This window comes from Magallana gigas, chromosome 1 (assembly GCF_963853765.1).
Source record: "Magallana gigas chromosome 1, xbMagGiga1.1, whole genome shotgun sequence".
In the NCBI taxonomy this organism is placed as follows: Eukaryota; Metazoa; Mollusca; class Bivalvia; order Ostreida; family Ostreidae; genus Magallana; species Magallana gigas.
The window spans coordinates 13,845,754-13,857,756 of NC_088853.1; the positions used below are offsets into that span (position 1 = coordinate 13,845,754).

At 33.8% G+C, this 12,003-nt stretch overlaps 2 protein-coding genes across 2 annotated transcripts; both read left to right on the plus strand.

The window, feature by feature from the left end:
* Window positions 1-445: 445 nt before the first annotated feature.
* On the plus strand, window positions 446-2,761 carry LOC136269562 (uncharacterized). Its single transcript, XM_011422032.4, has 2 exons — window positions 446-477; window positions 1,347-2,761. Exon 2 carries the CDS (start codon window positions 1,353-1,355, stop codon window positions 2,670-2,672), a length of 1,320 nt encoding a protein of 439 aa, XP_011420334.3. The 5' UTR covers window positions 446-477; window positions 1,347-1,352; the 3' UTR covers window positions 2,673-2,761.
* A 6,813-nt stretch (window positions 2,762-9,574) lies between these two features.
* Window positions 9,575-11,369, plus strand: LOC105323074 (serine-rich adhesin for platelets-like). The gene is made up of 2 exons (XM_011422030.4): window positions 9,575-9,606; window positions 10,306-11,369. Exon 2 carries the CDS (start codon window positions 10,311-10,313, stop codon window positions 11,367-11,369), a length of 1,059 nt encoding a protein of 352 aa, XP_011420332.3. The 5' UTR covers window positions 9,575-9,606; window positions 10,306-10,310.
* The last annotated feature ends 634 nt before the right edge of the window (window positions 11,370-12,003 follow it).

Genomic DNA, 12,003 nt, shown 5'->3' on the forward strand with positions numbered 1-12,003 from the left:
AAATTATTTCATTTTTTGTTGTTGTTGCTTTTCTATTTAAAAAAGAATACCAAAATACAGAAAAAATATTAATCCCATAACAAGTAGTTAGTACTTAAATGTGTAAAGAAATGTTAGTTTTATTTTTCAAAATAATATTGAATATAATGAAAATAGATTTTATAAAAAGAGTTTTGTATTAACCTAAAAAAAATATTGGGGTAATTATTCACTAAAAAACGGCGATTCTTGAATTTCAGGTTTCAGTTACATTAACCCGCCACCGATACATGTAAGTGATGACCCCAAATGTTAAAGGGTTTCACGCACAAAACTTTCTTCTCTTTAAGAAGGGATCAATCTTTTTTCAAACGATGCGGGGTGATTGCTAACAAAGTGGTTGACGTCACATTTTTCAATTTACAGGGTATAAGTAGATTCACTAAAAAAAAACCCCAGCACCAACATTTCTTTGTCCCGTAGAAAACTTAACCTCAGGTAAGATGTGTTCTTATTTAAACTCTAATTTTGTAACATTATAAAGATGATAAACTCCACTGTTATTTTTATATTTGTTTGAAAACAGTTCGCCCCCTTCAACAATTTAAAGGATAGATGTTTAAGTTTCAACTTCAGTTTATAATAGTTCATATATTATATGAGACTGCAAACTAAAATTAATTTGAATATGGACCTAACTATGTCTAGCATTTAACACATGTTAAGCTTGTAATGCTATCATTTTTTACATTTTATGATATCCTTTTTGTTTCCATATGCTTGATAAAAATATCAGGATAATTTGATTTAGAGTTTTGTTTTAAGATAGGGGTCATTCTACAATATTATAACTTATAATTATTGAAACGTAGAGTTTAAATTTAGGGATTTCTTTTTCTACATTTGCTTTTTTAATTTTTGTTCACAATTTCACAATGATTTTGTAAAATTTAATTACTGCGTAAAGCAACCACCAAATTCAAGGTCAAGAGATAGTTACTATTGTGTGTTAAGCATTACTATACCGAATGAAGCTATTTCTTAAATATAACCAAATGCCGAATAGAAGGATATAAAACAGTAGCTAAATTGCCGATACCTAGTGTTAAAACACCGTTTATTTATAAGCCAGTATTTATTTTCTTATTTCAATAATTCGTTCGATGATCTTATCAGGAACTATTTGTTTAAATCACACATGCTTTCTTTATTTCAAATTAAATAACAAAAAGTTAAATAAAATTATATACTTCCAAATAACATTAATAATTTAAAAAAAAAAGGAAAAAGTGTCAATTAATATGTAAGTACCTTTAAACTATATATTACAGCAACATTTAAATTACCAGTATTCATCCTTTTTTCAGATTAAAATGGTGGGGCGATCTATAATGGTGTCGCTTCTGGCGATTTGTGTGTCTGCACAAGAGAGACCATCCAGCCAGTTGTCTCGATCATCCTTTTTACAAGATGGAGGTCAATCGTCCTGGTCAAACAATGTCGATGTTAGAACCCATAATGAACGAACTATTGCGACTGGCTCTCTTTTACGAAACCAGGGTCCCCTAATACAACCGTTCAATATACCTGATTCTACAGAATCAGGATCTCTGAACCTGTTTAATAGGGATAGTAACTCTCTTTTTAGTAGTCAAGGCTCCATGTTGCAACCGGCCGACTTAGGATCTCGTAACCTACGTAATCTGGACAGTAGATCCCTTTTTAGAAATCAGGGTTCCATATTAGACCCAGGTGGCATTCCTATCAGTCCATACAGCTATGAACCGTATAGCCTTGGATCATCTGCATCAGACGGATCAAGGTTTATGGATATAACAATGAGGGGCCAAGGCATGCTCAATAGAAACTCACGGATGAATCGAAATGGTATGTTATCAAGGGGTCTTAGCTTGCCGAACCTCCAATCTAGCTTATTACCCAGGAACCTGGGATTATCTGGTTTTTCATCAGATGGATCTCTCTCTGTCCTTGATGGAAGGTCACTTGGGAACGATGTGTCCGGTTTTTCCAGAAGCATGCCTTGGGAAATGTCTCGTGGGTCAAGAACAATGAATTCATTTCGATTTCCTGACAGAAGAAACCTAAACGGTCCATCAATGTCGTTGAGTCAGCGACAAGGAGCGCCCTGGAGGCTTCTTAGAGGCACTCAGAGTTCCCAAAGAGGATCGGGTCAGCTTGGTCTAGATCGTGGATTGGCAGGGCGAATGGGAAACGGACTGGGGTTGAATAGATGGAATATGCAAGGCGATATGTCCTCAGGTCCAAGGAATGTTTTTAGAAATTTGGATCTTAATCGTCAAATGAATGGGATAATGGCATCGAACAGCAGATCTGGGAGTAACGACCGCCTCATGGATGACATATGGATATTTAGAAACAGAGGAGGATCCTTTCCTACTGGAGTGTTGGGCAATAACGAACCCTATATGGATAACATATTGTCGCCACAAAATCCCCAAAACAACTTAGCCGGAATACCATTAACATCAAACCGTCAAACTCAACCATCACAAACATCGAGCATCGGTCGAACCTCCTCAAGCCTTACGTCTTCTTTGAGTAGAGACCTCACCTCGGGACCTCGCACTAGTAGGACGACGGTATACCAGCCAACTTCCGGTTCACAGATTGTTGGTCAGCGCCGGGGAGCAGGGAGAATAGCATCTTTCTAAATAATTCATACTTATTGTTGTTCAAAATAAACTGGTCTCATGGATTAAAAATTGTTCTTGATAATTATTACTAGCTTAAACGTGCAGGGTATTTAGGTTTGCTCATTAGAACCTTGTATTCTTCAAAATGAAAGAAAAATGAAAGAAAAACATACTTGAAAACCAGTATTACCGTTTCGTAATACTGGTTTTCAAGTATGTTTTAATGCATATGGTTATGCAAACAAAGCAAGTCTTTTATCCCCGATACAGAAACTATTCCAGGAGGCGGATGTTTTGTCCAAATAGAAATTGAACATTTTTTTAATATAATTTATATGCCGAAGAAAACTGTAATTCTTGTAAGCAATGAAATGTTTGTTGTTGCACTAAAGTGTTGAAGTTATCAGACTTTGAATTTAACAACGCGACTTGGATAATATCGGGAGATTTTTGAAACTAAGATAAATTGAAATCAAATACTGACCTTGTACAACAACAATGACTATTCAACAAGGGCAAATAAAATGAAAACTCTCTCTGAAAATACGATGTTTGAGAGAAATAATAATTTTATTAATAAATGTATGATTCTTAAAAAATATACATATGTAAAATGAAATGATTGATAAAAATGTTTATAAAATTGTAATAATAGTTTACTTAATGGTCATGGTTTGAAAGTAAGTAGATGAGGAATATGTATGGGATCCTATAATGTAAAATTCCAACACAGTAGTATCCATAAAGATACATCTTATACAAGAAAGTATTCGGTTCTGTTTTATTTTCGTTCATTTCGCCCTCGCTGTCCGCAGGCTAGTTTAAGACTCAAGAATTAAAAAAGAAATGAAATATTTTTTTATTATTTTGAATCATTTTTTCAATTAATTTTTCAACTGAAAAAACTACAGAGATTGTAAATATTATAATACTAAGAAACTATTTTTAACAAAAGAAGTTATAAGCAGGGACACGCCTTCAGGTTACCTACTGTGCCGGTCAATTTTTGTATATAATAGAGATCTATGTGTAAAGAAACATCATCCTGAAATTTTTTCTACGATCACATAAGTGGTTTTCGAGATGTTTGGGGAAAACCCTTCTTCACACCTGAACGATTTTTAAATCAAGCTGATTTGGTGCAATATGGACTGTCACAGGGTCAACACCGCTCTATGAAAAACAAGAATATCATATAGATATCGATATTTTAACATTTTATTCTGTTATTTTTGTTCTTATCGACACTCGATGACTAAATATACTGTTGCTTGATTTTAAACCCGTATTTTTTTAACGAAAATGCTGTATTCAGAAAATTGTTAGTTTCATGAATTAAGTCAGATGTGTAACACATTTTGCATGAAAAAATGACAATAACAAACAGTCAACCATCTCAAGAATCCATAGATCGAAATACAAACTCAAAGCATAGCAACACGGACCACCGAAAATATAGAGGTGAGATCAGGTGCCTAGGAGTAGTAAGCATCCTCTGCTGACCAGTTACACCTGCCGTGCCCCCAATGTCATATCGGTAAAAATATCGTTTTCGGGAAAAATGAAATTTGGGTGAAATATCATGATCGAGAAAAACGGAGAAAAATCCGTGGACAATTTGGTATTCAATCAATTTTCCAAAGCAGAGCAATCACGGACCTGTGGAAAACCTCAGAGGCAGGATCAGGTGCCTGGAAGGAGTGAGAATCCTCTGCTGATAAATACACAACTTATGTAGCAAAAGGACAATCCATCTTAGCACTATTATTAAATGAAACATATTTCGTTATATTGTCATTCTTCCGGATTATTTTTCCAAGACATTTCCAAAAATATTGATTATACATATTTTGTAAAAGGTAACGTTGGATCATTTCCTCATATAAGGCAAAAAATTGCAACTTATATAGCCCGATTATTCAATAATATTGATTTCGATTTTAAATTGCACAATCGTAACCAAAACTGAACTTGACCTTGATATTTTTCATAACGAATTTGTATAACAAATTTCAATACAAAATGTGCATCTTCTGCGAGGATAATGAACGAAAACTTCAAATGGATATAATTTTTCTACGTTTAAGGGGCATAACTCTATCAAAAATTACTCGACCGTACCCAATATCGAAATTGACCTAGATATTATCAAAACAAACCTGTATACAAAATATATTTAAATAAGTGCATCCTCTGCATAGCAAATTAGCGGAAACTGCAAATAACTGGAATTTTTCTACGTCCAAGGTCCATAACTCTGTGGAATATAGCTCGATCGTACCCAATATCAAACATGACCTAGATATTATGATTAACCTGTATACCAATTTTATTTCAATATGTTCATCCTCTGCGAAGAAAACGGAATGGAAACTGTTGGTGGACCGACCGACCGACATACCGACAACCGACAGACAGACAGATAGCAGCAAAGCAATATGCCCTCCCTTCTGCGAAGGGGGCATAAATATTGGATCACATCATCAACTGCATCAATGAGAGAAACGTTGCTAAGAGCTGATAAACAGTGAAGTAGCTTAGGTAGTAATTCAAAAACTATCCAAGAAGTTGCAATTGCAAATCAAGTTGTTTCTCTTATGCAAGGATTGCTGAATTATATGCAGGAAAAAGCCATTGTTTAGGGTATTTAAATGGACCTCATCACTAAACAAGCGAAGACTGAAATCATGAAGTTCAGGATTCAGTGTTTTTTAACTATGGATTATTGAGTTGTATTTAAGACATTTGTTATAGTGAAATAAATAAAAAGATGCCTACAAGGCATAACTTGATTGTGGAAGGGGTTATCTGTGTGAATCGCTAAGTAAAAGGAATAATTGTAGCAGTTGGTATGGGATGTGAGGCCATATGAGTTGATGGTTGCTCGAAGTTCTAGATGCATTGAACATGTGACTAATTGCAGCGTACACTTTCTTTGCTTCATCGGTTAAGGCTAATTTGAACAATGTTTAAGATCAATGTTAGAGATCAGTTTCAGAAATGGTAAGGACACTTTTGACAGCTGCTCGTCTAATCCTTTACCATTATTTGTGGAAAAGAGAGTCATCTTTAAAATGTTCAATACCCTCTATGTGCCCCCCCCCCCCTAAATAATACATCATGTATTTGTCACGACAGCCGTCATGTGTACAATAAGCCGAGCAATATGAGGAACATCAGTAAGTATTTCCAATGTTTATCTATATATAAAATCGATAAATTTACAAATATACATATTCATAATACAAATATGGACACTCATTATTATATCAGTTCATTCTATGGCTTCCTTCGGTGGTCTGTTTGCCAGCAGCGTCCCGCCAGCGTTCCTCCGATATGTCTTCTTTTTGTACCATGTTCTAAAATGACGGCTTCCAGTATAGTAAATAGATACACGAAGGACGTTATAGGGGGTTAAGATTTTGAATACCAGAAGACTAGTGACTTTTGCCGGATCATCACTAGAACATTGCTAGAACCTTTTAATCATCAAATGGCATATAGGTAATAGAATCCGGGGGCGCGCAGTGGGGGGGGGGGGGTCAATCCCCCCGCCCCCCTTTGACCGTAAGTACCCAAATATCTTAAAAACAGCTGGGACCCCCATCCATAAATCATATATAATCTGGTTCCTTAATATATAAAGTGAATGGCACTTGGAGAACAATAAAATTTCCGAAAAATAATCAAGTATTTAATATTTGTGTCCGTAAAGTTTGATCGATGTTGACCATCCCTATTCCCAACGATGGTCTCATTTGTTTGGGAGACTTTACAATCGCCGTGAATAATATTACATTTTGCATATGAATTAGGTGTTAGCTCTCTAATCTCTTGATTGAAAACGTGTCGACGTTGTGAACTTACATTGATCCTTAACGATCACTTAATATATTATATTTACGGATTGCTAATTAAATGGAAAAGTGGGTTATGCTGTAGATAAATTACGAGCGGTAAATATTAAGTTATCTGAAATTATAGGCAATATACGTGTAAATTATAATTAAAAAGAAACAAATAAATACAACGAAATATGCTTACAAATAAATAAAAAAAAATGTAAGTGACATTAAACGTACGTATATACACAGCACGAAACAAAAATACACCGAAATTTAGTGCAAAGACAGCCAAGGTCAATAGACCGTGTTTAGACATCGTCCTAGACATGATATTTTTGTCTGTATTTACCTTGATTTAAATGTAATCAAGCAACTTTTCTTTTCTATTTTCTTTCAATAATGAACAGATTAGGATTTGTTTAATATACTTAAAATAACAATTTTGAATTTCGTAAGGCAAAATCGCATAGAAAAAAAAATTGTTCTTTTTGAACAGCGTCGCCCATATATCCCTTACACTATAGCCTGTCCCAAGTTATTGCTTCCATCACTATTTGATGATTTTTAATAAAAAATACACATACCTGTGAAAGAAAAACAGTTGAAATAAATAAAAGGGAATGTATCCACGATATCTACATTGAACAATTATCATTTTTCACTCATAAAAGTTCACAGAAAACAAATTTCTTTTGGAGATTTATATTGGGAAATAGTTACATCTTTTCATCATTCGCCATGCGGAAGTACTCGGGATACCTCGCGCAAATTTTCAATGTTATCATCCGAGCTTATTAATGGCTGATGCAATGCAAAATCCCCGTAGACTTTGTGTTCTTGGATGTGTATTGAAACCTGAATCGGTAGAGGGGGTGTTTCAAAATAGATAATCTGGTCAGTTATCATATAAGTGGATGAACATAGTTTGAATTTAAATTTAAATTAAGCTAGGTAAGATCGTAATATTTTCAGTGGTTTGCAATAATCTGTCCCGAGGTTTTGCTTTCACCACTTTTTGATTGATATTTCGATAATCATAAATACTTTTGTGCTCAAACTATGTTCGTTTTGTTCCCGTTTGCACACATTTGAAAATTAGCTATAGAAAAAATGTAAGCGAAACGGGTATTTGACCAGGTGAAATAATTGCTTGATTGCTAAAGTCTATGTCACAGTTCCTGTGAGGGCAGTTGACAATAAAATAAAAAAACATGCATATCTACTCAATTTTTTAAATTCTTTATTCACGCAAGACCAGTTCACTGGTATTTGAGGTTCAAAATCAGTGTATACAAAAACTGAAAAGGATGACATGTACAGTAGGAGTAATAATGATAAAAAAGGTTAAGTTTACAATACAGTAGGTTGTTTAAGTTGGTTTCTGGAAGAACAGACTTTGAAAATTTTCATGATAAATCTTGACAACTTTTTTTGGTTTTTCTTCATTAAAAGTATTCATGAGCTCGTTGAATTTTATAATATTTGGGTTTTCATAATATACTCACAATTGATATTTTTATGTACATTTATTTCATATATAATATAATTTGCATAACAGCACATTTACTTAATCATTGACATCCAAGTTCTTGAATTAAATTTCAAACATCAATATGACCATGAACAATTTCATTAATTTCTTTAAACAAGAAAGATTATTGCAAAAATGTTGTACATGTAGTGCTTTTGTTAAACTTACTGACTATATGAAGTACATGTACATAATACAAGTTTGAAGAAACTTTTTTTTTTCATTTATGCTGTGGGTTGAATAATCAAAGAAAATAGAAAAACTGTATGAAGATATGATAATAAATTGGCAATTTTATAATGTATGCTTAAAAAACTGTAAAAAAAAATTTCACTTAACCTTTCTAATGTATACCTATTTCATGCATTTTCAACCTTTTTCTGTTTGATGTATATGGAATCAACATTAAAATTATTATTTTTGTCAGAATTGTTTATTTTCATGTATTTAGCTACTAATTAGAAAAGAAATCCATAAAGTGACCTTTACTAAAGCGGTGATGTCATAATAACTACTGTCAAAGTCGCTACTTCAAAGATTGAAATATTTTGTGATAAAAATCGGTTTCCTTTCATAATATTCTCTCTGATAATACCAAACAACCAATTATAAACATGCATTTCACATATTTTGCATCTTAATTGTAAGTTGTAAAAGAGAAATGCAGTACCCCATATGACTGTCAATGTAGTTATCCCCTTCATCATATAATTATCCATTGAATCAACGTCCAATTGGCTTCGGACCAGCAATTTTTCCTTAATCCATTTCGTTTTATATTTATGGTAAATGGACAAAAATGTAAAAGTCAAATCATCAAATCATAAATTATTTTTCTTATCAGTGAGCGGAAAATATCATAATCTTTATTTTATTAAATAAAAAAAGGTAATATTTATTAGACCTAAAACACAACAAAATATTTATATTATTCCTGTTTCAAGCGCTAATAAAACACGGGTTAAAATCCAGGTAAATCAAGGATCGAAAACAGACAATAATTGCTATTACAACACAAATCACACCTACTGTTCTATACCTAATTATCAAATGTGTCCAAAACGGGAACACACCATTTTATTGATGATGATTGTGAAAGCGGTAAATCATGTGTATACGTATTATATACATGTAACAAAAAAAAACAACAAACATTAAAATAATTATCTTGGTCATAACATCGCAGTTACCGATAATGAATCACACACTTTGATTTAATTATACCATTTTCACAATTTATTGCGTTGTGCTGAATCGTGTGAAAAATGGTATATGTAATGTTCAAGGTAAGTAGTGCACAAAGTGAAAATAACGCAACCAATGAAAGTATCATCACCAGCAGCCGTCACCATGGTTGTCACCTTGATGTTAGAAATGTCTCACGCATAACAAGACTCTTTTCAAAATAGGGATCAATCTTTCTTCAAAGGACGCAGGGTAATTGGTCAAATAGGTGATTAACGCAGCTATTACGCGCAAGCGAGCTCTCTGAACTGTGAATACATATGGAATATAAGTAAGGTTGGTAGTTGGTAGTCAGTGCCAGAGACAGTCAGAGTCCCCCTCACTAAATCAGGTAAGATTCGTTCGGACAACACTCTACAATTCGTTAAATTATTTACGATGGATAAAACATCCGTGTTATTTTCCTTTTTTTATTGATTTTAAGCAACTAATAATAATAATTGATAATAATAATCAAAACAATAATTGATAAATAAAAAAAGATGATATAAAATATACAGATACAATCGATCACCACCTTTACAATTTTTGTGAAAGAAAAGAACATAATTTTATTTCATTTTTCTATGATTTCAAGCTTTAGAAGTGTTTTTGAACATGTCGTCGAAGATCAGACATATTCTTGAAATATTTTTAGCATTTTAAAGATGTTTAAGGTCATTGCCCAGTTAATGAAAGAAACCTAAAGGTTAAAGGAATTTGAGGTTTTTTTCTTTTATATGGAATATTTTATAATTAGTATTTGCTATCCATTTTTTACTCAGTTTTGTTTTATTTCAAATGAAAATAATAACGATAATAATAATAAATGAAATGAAATTAAAAAGATGTAAAGATGTATGTAATAAAGTGTAACCTAGTTAACTAGCATTTATTAACAACTGATAATAATCTTACAAGCTAATATAAAAAAAAAGATTATAAAAGATAAATAAAACTATGAATTGAAGAAAAATATTAATGAAAAGATAAATCTATACGTTTGTATCAACTATTCAAAATATTCAATATTGTCAATTGTTTCTTTCAGAAACGATGTTGAAGCAGGTGACTTTAATTGCTTTTTTAATGACATACGTGTCAACACAAGACCCGTCTACCAATCAGAGGTCAAGGTCTTGGTCCTCGATGTCTGGTACGTTCGGTGACAATATCGACTCAGGATCCCGAGCCTTACGCAATTTAGATAGTAGTTCCCTTACAGGAGATTTTGGACGGTATAATGACCAATCTATGGGTCCGTATACCTCTGAACCTTTCGGCACTGGGGAGGATATTATGGGTGGATCAAGTTTTATGGATTCCACAATGAGAGATCCAAACATGATGGATGCAGGTTCATGGCGAAATCGCAACAGTAGGTGGTCAATAGGAAATCTAGACTCGTCTAACTCTCTTTCCAGCTTATTGTCAGATAGCACAGGATTGACCGGTTCTTCATCTGATGCATCTTCCTCTGTCCTTGATGGAAGGTCACTTAGCGACAGTCTATCTGGTTTTTCCAGAAGGAGCCCCTGGGATATGTCTCGTGGACCAAGAAATATGAACAGATTCCCCTTTCAAAACGCTGATCTCCAATCCATGACAGACAGAAGAGATCTTGACCTTCCAACCATGTCAATGGGTCGAAGGCGAGGAATGCCCTGGAGAAACTCAAACACATGGGAATTACCAAGAGGAATGAGTCAATTTTCGATGTCAAGACAAGGACGAGGGGGAATGGGAATGAATCGGTGGAATCTGCCCCAGGGTGAAACGAATTTGATGGAAGATTTGACAGGGGATGGTAGCATGGATCAGTCATTGATGTCTGGAAGCAGATCAGGCGGTTTACGTAGCTTAGGTAGAATGATGTCAATGGGACGACGATCAAGCCTTCCATTGTCATTGTCTTCTCGGCTATCGTCGTTATCATCAGGCTTAGGACAAATGGGAGCTCTGGATAGGACCGCAAATCTCGGACGAATGTCAGACCTTTCATCTCGTCTGTCGCCATCCATTGGTAGGATGATGTCTTCTGGTAGGCGATCCAACAGGATGTACCCAACATCATCTGGCTCACAGATGGGAATGAGCAGGCGAATGTCAGTCTAACTGTAAAAATCTGAATAGAAAATAAATGTTTGCAAAACAACTTATGTTCTTAATTTCACTCTATTATCTACTGGGTGGCCAAAAAAAAAAAGAAATATACCAAAAAAAAAAAAAACTAAAACATTATCAGGTTTACAAAAGAAAAGAAAGGATAGGACACATAGAGATCAAACAAATCAATACAATTTTTTAAAAATAATTTCTATTGTTCTTTTAATCAAGCTTGATAACTGGATGGTCTATGCTACAAGTGTAAACAATTTAATCCTTAACTCTGCAACTTTACCTTGCAAACTCGAAGTACTTAGATCATTATAAATAAAAAAAACTACCATGTGACGTTACAATATATCAGCTGTAAATATAGAATGACAAGCTGGCGTGCTATTTATTTCACGTTTTCTTTAATTTGAAACTATATCTTTGTGCGAGGAACGTTTTCATAAGCTGTTCAGTCAATATCCTGTGTCGTGCACCTTAACTATAGTCTTGCCTTTGCTTACGCATAAACCCGGCTAAAAATTGCAGGTCGTGAGGGTGTCTTTGAGTGAGTTTACTTTGGTTCAATTAAGTAAAAGTCTCTTAGGATTGGATAACTAAAGTAAATTTCTTAAATTAAATTTAAAAGGTATCG